The sequence below is a fragment of the Cervus elaphus genome, chromosome 21 (genome assembly GCF_910594005.1).
Source record: "Cervus elaphus chromosome 21, mCerEla1.1, whole genome shotgun sequence".
Taxonomy (NCBI): Eukaryota; Metazoa; Chordata; class Mammalia; order Artiodactyla; family Cervidae; genus Cervus; species Cervus elaphus.
Window position 1 is genome coordinate 66,942,795 of NC_057835.1, and position 12,008 is coordinate 66,954,802.

Sequence of the window (12,008 nt, forward strand, 5' to 3'; positions counted from 1 at the left end):
TTTCCCCATTATCCTAGATAAACATCAACAAATGTTCAGAATCAAAGGTCACTCCTAAAACTTAAACTGAGGAAAAGTGCAGGATAATGCACTATTTTTACTCCTAGAGTCTGTAAGCTATTTTTGCCTGAGCTTTTGATGTCATATCCAAGATACTGTTGCCAAGACTAATGTCATGAAGCTTTTCCTTCTAGAGATTTTATAGTTTCAGACATTAAATTTAAGCGTTTTACTGGAGCGAGTAGCCTTTCCCTTTAGGCATTATCCTGGAGTGGGTAGCCTTTCCCTTCGCTAGGAGATCTTCCCAACCCAGGAATTGAACCCAGGTCTCCCGCATTGCCAGTGGATTCTTTACCAGCTGAGCCACAAGGGAAGCCCTTGTAGTGTGTATACCTTATTTCTTCCATTTCGTTCCTGTAAATACTATCCCACTTTAAAACTGTTTATGACTCATCCTGAGACCTCTATGCTAGCCACATTTAGAATATCTCTAGGTTTGTTTGTTTTTTTTCTTAATCCTTTTCTTAGGTCACACACAAACCCTGATTAAAAGCAAAAATATAAAGACACACACACAGAAAGGGGTGGGGAACCAACTTCTTTTAGTTGTGTACTTTCATGCTGACCAAACTCCATATCCTTCATTCCTCTTCTAATCTTATCATTTCTTAGTCCCTTATAGGATAATCAGCTTGTTCTCTACTCCTCCCAACAGTCTTATTTCACTTTTCCTTATCCTATTTCTTCTAAGGAGAATGACCTCTCTCCTTAATGCTTTATATGATTTTCTTTATCATTGTACAGTTCTTTAAATCTTTTACTGTTCTTTCAGTACTGGACTGGGTTAGAAGTTTCTTAAGGACAGTGACTGTATTTCCTGCTGCATCTTTTAATTCCATATAAAGTCTCATGCCATGCTTTTGTGTGTTCAGTTCAGTTCAGTCGCTCAGTTGTGTCTGACTCTTTGCAACCCCATGGACTGCAGCATGGCAGGCCTCCCTGTCCATCACCAACTCCCAGAGATCGCTCAGACTCATGTCCCCATCAAGTTGGTGATGCTATCCAACCATCTCATCCTCTGTCTTCCCCTTCTCCTGCCTTCAATCTTCCCAGTATCAGGATCTTTTCCAATGAGGCTTCACATCAGGTGACCAATATTCAGGACTGATTTCCTTTAGGATGGACTGGTTTGATCTCCTTGCTGTCCAAGGGACTTGCAAAAATCTTCTCCAGTACCACAATTTGAAAGCATCAATTCTTCAGCTCTGAACCTTCTTTATGGCCCAGCTCTCACATCCATACATGACTACTGGAAAGACCATAGGTTTAGCTATGTGGACCTTTGTTGGCAAAGTGATGTCTCTGCTTTTTAATATGCTGTCTGGGTTTGTCATAGCTTTCCTTCCAAGGAGCAACTGTCTTTTAATTTCATGGCTGCAGTCACTGTCTGCAGTGATTTTGGAACCCAAGAAAATTGTCACTGTTATCACTTTTTCCTCCTTCTGTTTGCCTTGAAGTGATGGGGTCTTAGTTTATGTTGAGTTTTTAAGCCAGCTTGTTCACTCTCTTCTTTCACCCTCATCAAGAGGTTCTTTAATTCCTCTTCACTTTTCTGCCATTATAGTGGTAACATGTGTGTATCTGAGGTTGCTGATACTTCTCCTGGCAGTCTTGATTCCAGCTTGTGAGTCATCCAGCCCAGCATTTCACATGATGTGCTCTGCATGTAGGTTAAATAAGCAGGGTGACAATGCACAGCCTTGTTGTTCTCTTTTTTTTCCAATTTTGAACCTATCCATTGTTCCATGTCTGATTCTAACTGTTGCTTCTTGACCTGCATACAGGTTTCTCAGCAGACAGGGAAGGTGGTCTGGTAATTCCCATCTCTTTAAGAATTTTCCATAGTTTGTTGTGATCCACACACTCGAAGCTTTTGCTTTTGCATTGTCAATGAAGCCCAAGTAGATGTTTTTCTGGGATTCCCTTGATTTCCCTCTGATCTAGTGGATGTTGCAATTTGATCTCTAGTTCCTCTGCATTTTCTAAACCCAGCTTGTACGTCTGGAAGTTCTTCAGTCGCTACTGAAGCCAAGCTTGAAGAATTTTGAGCATTACATTAGAGTGTGTGAAATGAGTACAACTGTACAGCAGTTTGAACATTCTTTGACATTACCCTTCTTTGAAAATAGAATGAAAACTGACCTTTTCAGTCCTGTGGCCATTGCTAAGTTTTCTAAATTTGCTGACATTGAGTGCAGCACTTTAACAGCATCATCTTTTAGGATTTGATTTAGGTCATACCTGAATGGCTTAGTGGTGTTTCCTACTTTCTTTAAATTAAACATGAATTTTGCAATAAGGAGTTCATGATCTGAGCCACAGTCAGCTCCTGGTCTTGTTTTTGCTGACTTTATAGAGCTTCTCCATCTTTGGCTGCAAAGAATACAATCAGTCTGATTTCGGTATTGACAGTCTGCTGATGTCCGTGTGTAGATTCGTCTGTTGTGTTGTTGGAAGAGGGTGTTTGCTATGACCAGTGTGTTCTCTTGGCAAAATTCTGTTAGCCTTTGCCCTGCTGCATTTTGTACTTCAAGGCCAAACTTGCTTGTTACTCTAGGTATCTCTTCACTTCCTACATTTGTACTACCATCCCTTAGGATGAAAAGGACATCTTTTTTTGGTGTAAGTTCTAGAAAGTCTTATAGTTCTTTCTAGAGCTGTTAAACTTCAGCTTCTTCAGCATTAGTGGTTGGGGCATAGACTTGGATTACTGTGATGTTGAATGGTTTGCCTTAGATACGAACAGAGATCATTCTGTCGTTTTTGAGATTGCATCCAAGTACTGCATTTTGTACTCTTTTATAGCCCTCAGAAGGGCTACTCCATGTCTTGTAAGGGATTCTTGCCCACAGTAGTAGATATAATGGTCATCTGAATTAAATTATACCATTCTGATCCATTTTGATACACCGATTCCTAAGATGTCGATGTTCATTCTTGCTCTTGTTTGACATAGCCAATTTACCTTGATTGAGTGATCTAACATTCCAGGTTCCTATGCAGTATTGTTCTTTACAGCATTGGGCTTTATTTTCACCACCAGCCACATCCACAGCTGAGCATCGTTTCTGTTCTGGCCCAACATCTTCATTCTTTCTGGAGCTATTTCTCTGTTCTTCCCCAGGAGCATATTGGACATCTTCTGATCTGGGGGGCTTTTCTTCTGGTGTCATATATTTTTGCCTTTTCATACTGTTCATGGGATTCTCGAGGCAAGAACACTGGAGTGGTTTACCATTCCCTCTGTCTGTGGACCACGTTTTGTCAGAGCTCTCCACAATGACTCGTCCATCTTGGGTGGCCCTGCACCACCTGGCCCATAGCTTCATTGAGTTACACAAGCCTCTTCATCACAAGGCTGTGATCCATAAGGGGGACATGAGGAGAGAGGACCAGCAAAAACCAGCGAAGAAATGAGCTAGGGCAGAGATGGGCACCTCTCTTCTGGAGAGTCAGAGAATACCAAAGTCTAGAAAGGAGGCATTGTGGATGCTTCACCCCTGAATACATCTTTGAGAGGCCTGTGTATGCTGTGCCTTTAAGAGGTCCATGTATATTGTATACTGTGAATGTCTGTATTGATTGCCAAAAAGCCATTTTTTCCTCTTGTCACCTATAATGTTGATTGTGTCATTATATATAAACTTACCTCTTAAACTATAGGTAGTTATATATGGTTGAGTTCATTTTACTTTGTAAAATTTTTGTCATTGCTGTGTTTGTCTCTTGTCTTTTTAAAATAACATTATGTGGAAATGAAAGTGATGATATCTAATATTTGTTGTGTGCAGGATACTTTTTTTTTTAAACTTTATTATGGTTTTCATATCCTTTCAAAGAAAATGTTGTTTTAGTGATGGTATTTTATCAGGAACTATTCTACAGCCCAGGAGAGAAGTTAATTCATTGCATACAGTGATTTTCTGAGAACTTAAGAGATTAATTCTCTTGGTCAAAAAAAGGATGACTGGGTAGCTATAAAGACAAGATGACAGGGAGACTTTTTTAAAGTTTTTGAATTTTTGAGCTCTCTGAATGTATTATCATGAGTGAAAGTGAAGAAATGAAAGCATTAGTTGCTTAGTCATGTTCTGCTCTTTGCAACCCCATGGACTGTAACTCACCAGGCTCCTCTGTCCATGGAATTCTCCAAGCAAGAATACTGGAGTGGGTAGTCATTCCCTTCTCCAGGGGATCATCCCGACCCAGGGATTGAACCCGGGTCTCCTACATTGCAGGCAGATTCTTTACAGTCTGAGCTGCCATAAGTTATTAATATTAAATCATTAGTGATAATGTGGTATATTACTTTTAAAGCTTTTAATTTGCATTCTTGACTCATATATTTAGAAAGAGAAATTAAAGACTTGCTTCCACCAAGTATTATTTCAAACCACAGCAGTAATTATATTTGTACTTAAATATTCTGAATTGCAGATGCAAATTAGGCTGCTGCTAGCCATTCTAAATAGCAGTACTGAAAAAAATACTGAAATGGGAAACAAGTCTGGCATGCAATAGCAAAATTGAAGTATATATCTGTTTAACCAGAGAATGTCCTCCGTTTGGTAAAAGGGTTAGAAATACAGTCTTCTTTGGAGACTGATGAAAAATAATAGATAAAATAAAGAATGATGTGCTCAATGAGCTACAATTCAAATAGAGGAAATTTAATGGGAAATGATTACATTAGTAGCAGATGGCTTTGCTTCCTGAATTGCAATTTGACTGGAAATCCTAGAAGAGTTTAAATTTGTTTTTCAGATTTTTGAGTCTGATTAAAGATAGATAAAGAGAAATGTTTATTTGGTGTGTTATTGTGATTCTTACTGTGTCTTTTGGATTTTTTGTTTGTATCAGGCTATATTTATGATTCCCACAAACCCACCACCAACATTCAGGAAGCCAGAACTTTGGTCTGATGATTTCACCGATTTTGTTAAAAAGTGCCTAGTGAAGAATCCTGAGCAGAGAGCTACTGCAACACAACTTTTACAGGTCAGTGCTTGTGTCTCTAACAGGAGGATATTTTCTTTATATACCTTTTAGCTTTTTCTAACACTGACCAACATCATTATGAGTTTCATTAACTGATTTATTTATTCATTAACTGAATTGTAAAGATGTAAACTTTTCAGGAAATATGGATTGATGTACAGACAGACACATACACCTTTCTTCTCCTGTATGTTCTGTTTCTCTCATTTAAAAATTTTGTTTTCCAAGATCAATTTTCTGCCCTCCCCTCTCCCCCACTAATTTTTGTTGCCAATTCTTTCCTCCTAAAATTGCGTTAAAACTGAACTTCTGTAGGGTTCTTATTTCAGAAATGAGTTTCTTTTCCATTGTTATTGTTTCTTATGTTTTAATTTCCAGATGTATTATTCCTTGACCCAGCATTTCTTCTTTGACTTTTTGCCCTGTAAGATACGTAAATATGAAATCCCTGAACTCCCTGAGAAGATCCAATGTTGTAAATACTGGTTGCAAGATGACCTAAATGAAGAGACTTTGTATCCAGAGTGTCAGGAGCCTTTTTTTTTTTTTAAATCTGTTTTGACATTAAATGCAAGTAGAAATAATTGAATACTTTTAGTAATTATTCACGAGTCTTTACTTTCCCAGCAGAATTGACTTAGACCTGTGTCTCTGATAAGTGTGCATGTTAACAAAACTTGATATTTGGAGAATAGTTCTTTTTAAGTGACAAAGGGATTAAAAACATAGCTATAAAAAGTGATTTTTCCAAGGTAATATCTTTTAAAAAAGGAATTATTGAGAATGTTAGAAACTAGTCCTTTAATATAAGGTTTATTGTTACAAAAATTTAGCTTAATACTCAGTTTCCATGAAAGGCAGTTTAGCAAAATCTGTCTAGAATAAAACACCATATATTCTTTGACGCAGTAGTTAATCTTCTAGCAATTTACAGAGAAATTTAACCACGTGTGAAATAACATAGGTGTAAAAAATCTTCATAAACCATTATAATGGCAAAAGATTGGAAACAACATAAATACCTGTCAACAAATTGGAAGCAATTTGAGGTCTACTGAGGGGAGTTATTGGCAAAATACACGCACCCACATACACATGTATGTATGTATACAAATGTCAATGCTTATAGTGGAGTAGCTCTAGAAAAATAAGCAAGAAAATGGCCTCCAGAGAAGGTAACTACATGGCTGAGAAGCAATAGTGGGATGGAAACTTTCTTTTTGCTGAAGACTCTTAGACTTTTGAGTTTGGTTTTATGTGCCCATATTACCTTTCAAAAGTTAATTAATTGAAACATTATTTTTGAAATATTGTCAGCACTTCAAAGGAATTTTAAGCACATAAATCAAGGACCTATTGCTGCTGTTACTGTGTTGAATGTCTAAATTATTTAACCATAAAGAAGACAAGAAAGAAGTGGAGAGGGGAAATAACCAAAAAAATGGGACAAATAGTATAAAATCTGATGATGAAAGTAAATCCAAATACATCCAATGACTGGTTTTTGGATAATTTAACCAATATTTCTTTCTGGTCTTTCTTTTATTTATTTATTTATTTATTTATTCATTCTGGTCTTTCTTCCATAATCTTTTCTAATCTCTTTAAAGAAATTTTGTTTTTAACCTAGAGTTTTTAGGGTGGAAAAGCATTTAAGAAGTATTCCAATAAAATTCCCTAATTTTGTATACGAGAGTACTGCAGTGCAGAAAAGTTCAATGCCTCATGAAAGACCACACAGTGATCAAGGGATTCTTCTAGGTTTATTCCACTTGTCCCCTAGCCTCACTTGTCACCCTTTCTCCATTCTGCTTTCTGCCCAGGAAGTTGACCTGTATGTGTGAAAGTTGCTCAGTTGTGTCCAACTCTTTGCAACTCCATGGACTATACAGTCCATGGAATTCTCTAGGCCAGAATACTAGAGTAGGTAGCCTTTCCCTTCTCCAGGGGATCTTCCCAACCCAGGGATTGAACTCAGGTCTCCCACATTGCAGGCAGATTCTTTACCAGCTGAGCCACGAGGGAAGTCCTTAAGAATACTGGAGTGGGTAGCCTTTCCCTTCTCCAGTGGATCTTCCCGACCCAGGGTTCAAACCCAGGTCTCCCGCATTGCAGGCAGATTCTTTACCAGCTGAGCCACATGGGAAGCCCAGTTGACCTGTATGGATTATGTTAATAAGCTCGTTACTCTCTGGCTTCTAGCTGGGTTTGGCTCAAGCATTTTTCTTTATATTGAGGGCAGACAGTGCAGCTGGTTTTGCATAGTGCTTATGAGCCAGTATTTGTTCTCTTGATTTAAAAAAAAACTTTTCCTGTTGTGCTGTTGTTGAGTGTGGAGGCCCTCTCTTATAATGTTGGTGTGTCCTCCTCTGGCTTCTTAATTGACCCCTTGCTTGACCTCCCTTTTTTTCCCCTTTATAAATGCTGAAATAGTCAACTTGCAGTTTCATGTTTCATACAGATCGTGTTTTTTCAATCCTTGGTACCTTTTCTCACCCCTCACTTGCTAGTTTAAAGACCGCCTTTACCAGCAGGCTCCTTTTTACTCATTGTCTCATTGTTTCTAAATTCAAATTAGGTACTCCTCCAGAAAGCCTTCCCTTCATCTTTGTTCAGGCTAATTGTTTCTCTGGGTTTCCATAAGCACCCTGGGAATGTCATTTGCCATATTAGAATGAAATAACTTGTTTCTATGTCTTTGTCCTGGATTGTAATTAGTTCAAGGTCAAGTGGTACTCTTTTTGGGGAGGGGGTTGTTTTTGTATTCCTGGTATCTTAATACAGGTATCTGTATCCTGGTATCTTTAATACACATGTAGTGCTTAATACATGTGTATTAAATTCAACATATGTTTATTTAAGATAGCAAACTTCTGATTTTAAAAGCTTTTAGACAGAATTACTATCTGTTGTATCATTTGAGTCTCTAATATTAGACTCTGAGTTTTATTTTACTGAATGTCTGAAAGCCATCCTGTTCTGTCTCTTTAGGGAGGTTTGCATATGTTTTATATGTTATAAGTTAAATTATGTTTTAACTTTAAGAATATAGTCTTATTACCAAGTTTAAGTAGACATTTGCCTATAACCTACATGTGTAGATTTTACCATATTGATTTTTAGACTTTGATAAACAGGTTTTAAAAAGGAATTTGTGCTGAATTTTTTATAGTGTTTATTTTCCAACACTAGATAATTGTATAAGTTTAAAAGAGCAGGCTAAGACTGAAAGGATCCTTTGAGATTAAGTTGAACTCTTGGTAGTTTTTAAAAGAAGAGGATATTGAATCCCCAGGGACAGTTAAAGTTCAGCCTGGTGGCACTAGAATTCCTAGTCTGGAACTGTTCCCTGTACTTCTGGTGGGTGGCCTAGAACCTGAAAGTCAATTCTTGCCCTAGTCTGGCCTTCAGGAAGAGTGAGATCTGTCATTATTCAAATTAGCCCATGGGCTTGGCTGGAATAAGTGGTGTCGTGGGTCACTTTGTGAACTTTCATGGCATATGACTTGGTTTTCATTTTACCAGTTTAAGTGAGGAATAGAAACTTTATCTACCTTGGTGTCCCTCCCATTTATAATATAATTATCTTTAATACTTCTCTTCATTACATTGAGGCCCATATCAGAGTGTTATATTTATTTTAACCTTTAAACGATTGAGAAAACCAGGATAAGGGACAACTGTTTAACCTGTTTTTGTTCTCTCCAGTGTTCTTCCTCCTAATGTTCCAGAAGTTCCTTCTTTTGTTTCTTTCTTTCTGTTTAGAAGATTTCCCTTAGCCATTCGTTTAGGGTAGGCCTTTGTTAACAAATTTGCTTAATTTTCCTTCACCTGAGAACGTCTTGTTTCTTCTTCGTTCCTGACGGATGTTTTCACTGGCTGTAGAATCCTTCCTTGGTTGACAGTTCTTTCAATATTTGGAAAATGCCATGCCACTTTCTTGCGATATCCACGGTTTCTTATGAGAAATCTACAAATCTACAGTCACCTGAATTGTTTTACCCCGTGGTCTTTTCAAGATTTTTTCTTTGTCTTTATTTTCAGAGGTTTAATTATGATGTATGTTGATATGAATTTCTTTGGGTCTATACTGTTTAGAATATGTTCAGCTTCTTGACTCTGTGGGTTTATATCTCTTGCCAGTGTGGGGAAGTTTCCAACTATTATTTTATCAGTCAGTTTTCAGCCCTACCCTCTATTCTCTTTCTAGGACTCCTTTAATACAAGTGTTAGATTTTTTTTTGTTGTTGTTTCAGCCCCACAGATTCCTGAGATTCTGTTCATTTTTATGCTAGTTTAGTTTCTCTCATTCATAGTGTGTAATTTCTACTGTTTCATATTCTGATTCACTGAGTCCTCTCTGTCCTCATTCTGCTGTAGAGCCAGTCCATCCATCAGGTTTTATTTTTATATATTTTAGTTTTGTATTTTTCATTTGTTTCTCTTTTGTATCTTCTAATTCTTTGCTGAGACTTTCTAATGTGTCAGGTGTTTACAGGCATGTTTGTAATTGCTCATGAAGGATTTTTATGACTGCTCTAAAATCCCTGGTAGATAATTCTGTTATCCTTGTCATCTCGATGTTGGCATCTGCTGAATGTATTTTCCCAGTTAAGTTGATAGTTTCTTGCTGCTTCTTATGATAAGTGATTTTCATTTGAAACCTGGGCATTTTGAGTATTATGTTTTGAGACGCTGGATCTTACTTAAATTCTCTGTAATAAGTGGTGTCCTTTGATAGTGCTTCAGTGAGGTAGAGGGGCACCATCATTTCTATCAGGTAGCATTAGAAGTCCAGGCCCCCCTACGTGGTCTCTTTTGACTTGTAGGGTGGGGGTGGGGGGCTCCTTATTACCACGAGCCAGGGTTGAGGACTCAGATTCCCTCAGCGGCCTCTGCAGGCGCTGCAGGGTCTCAGTATAGCTGGGCAGTGATGGAAGTTCTGATTCTCCCCTCGGCCGCCTCCGATCGATCCCCTCTAGCAGGGAGGGAGGTGGGGTTTCCTTATTATGGCCTGATAGTGCTGGAAGTCCAGGCTGTCACGAGATCTCCACCAGTCTCCCCACTGAGGGAGGGAAGCACCTCTTATACTGCTGGGTGTGGATGAACACCCCAGCTTAACGTTTGGTCTTCTCTGATGCCACTGCAGGGAAAGGATTGGACAGCCTCCAGAGGGTGGAAGTCTAGGTTCCCCACCCAGCCTTCGCCACGTGGGGTGGGGCCACTGTTCACTCTGCAGGGTTTGGGTGGAGCAGAATGGTTATTGTTTAAAAGAGAGGGCTGCGTGCTGGCTAACTGTCCCTTTCCTGATCCTTTGACTCCAGAGAGAGCAGGCTTTTGTAGGGGCTGTTTTAGTCTGTGTCCGTTGGTGTTTCTGGGTTCCTGGCTTCATCAGTAACCAGTCTGGGATAAATGAAGTAAAAGGGAAGCCCGTGGAACTCAGAGCTGAGCCCTTGCTTTAGTCCCGCAGCCCCGAGCTGGCTTGCCACCTGCTCTCCACCTTCCGTGTCTTCCTGGGCTTGTTTGTGCGCGATGTCCAGGGTTTTCACTGTGCTTTGACGGAGCGGTATGAGGAAAGGACGACTGCCCAATCTGTCTAGAAGGAGAAGTCTCTTCTGCACTTCACTCCTTGGAAGAAATTATTAGTTTAAATTCTTTCAGTTTAGAAATTGATAACTCAGAACATAAACAAAGTTTAACAGTTCAGATTTTAGAAGAATACATATTTAAGCAGCTTTACTTCTTAAAATACATGACCAAGAATGTGATCGGCTGATTTTGGGTAGTTTCTCTCTCTTCAGTTTGAGTGGTGTAAGAATTCTTGTCCTCTTTTAGTTTATGTTTTACTTTAGATACTTGATTTTTTTTTGCCACGCCACACAGTTTGCGGGATCTTAGTTCCTAGACCGGGGATTAAGCCTGGGTCGCTGAAGTGAAAGCAGGGAGTCCTAATGGTGGACTGGGGTAGAAACCCTGGATACATTTAGAAATAGGGAAAGTGTGTTGCCTTTTGGAACTTGGTAGGTTTATCTTTTTCTTATTGATACTTTTTTAAAAACTCTTAAGTAACTACCCTCTTGTCTGACATAAATGTTAAATTTTTAGTTGATTTATGGTTTTTTTCTGTTTGTTTCATGGCACTGGGTTGAACATATAAATATTCTCCTGTATTACCAGTTCTTTTATATTTCCATTTTTTTACTTTTAACTTCTTAATCCATCTCCAGTTTATTTTGATACTTCTGTGGTGAAGATCTAACTTAATTGAAAACCTTCCTCTCAACCCCCAAAATAAGGAAGCAGCAAGTATTTTTTTGTCACTGATTGGAATTGCTATTTTCATAATATGCCAGCTTATTTTGTACATTATAGTCTATTTCCAGGCATTATATTCTGTTTTGTTGTTCTTTCCATTCTTATGCTGGTACCACATGCTTTTCTAGCCATTTAACAAAAAGATATTACTTCTGTTTATTGATTTTTCTGTTAACTCAGTCTGATTATATTATTCAGATTGCTTTAATCTTTAATTTTTAGTGTTCCATTTCTCAGTGACTAAAAAAGAAATACTAATGTCTCCTCTCCTTATTTACTTAGATCTTCTTATGTCTCTGTTTTTGTTATATATCATAATGCTATACTAATATATCAAATTTATAACTATAATATCTTTCTTTGTATTATGTCCCTTATTAATATCGTATGACTCTTCCTTCACTTACCATTTTTTGTCTTCATTTCTGCTTTTTTTGGATCATGTTATTCTTGACATTGTTTATGTTTGATATTTCATTGCCTGTCCTTGACTTTTAACCCCCAAGTTCTTTTTAGTATCCCCTGATAGAAACGTAATTTGGATTTATTTTGTTAAGTATATCTCATATAGAAAGCATTTAGTTTAACTTATCTTACGAACTAAATATCTTTGAGTACTTAACTAAAATACTGCT

At 38.0% G+C, this 12,008-nt stretch overlaps 1 protein-coding gene across 1 annotated transcript in view; it reads left to right on the forward strand.

The window, feature by feature from the left end:
* Positions 1-12,008, forward strand: part of STK3 (serine/threonine kinase 3) — a 296,567-nt gene that overhangs the window by 160,221 nt on the left and 124,338 nt on the right. Inside the window, exon 7 of the mRNA XM_043879157.1 lies at positions 4,921-5,058. Coding sequence (XP_043735092.1) covers positions 4,921-5,058 — 138 coding nt within the window. The remainder of the gene's footprint in view (positions 1-4,920; positions 5,059-12,008) is intronic.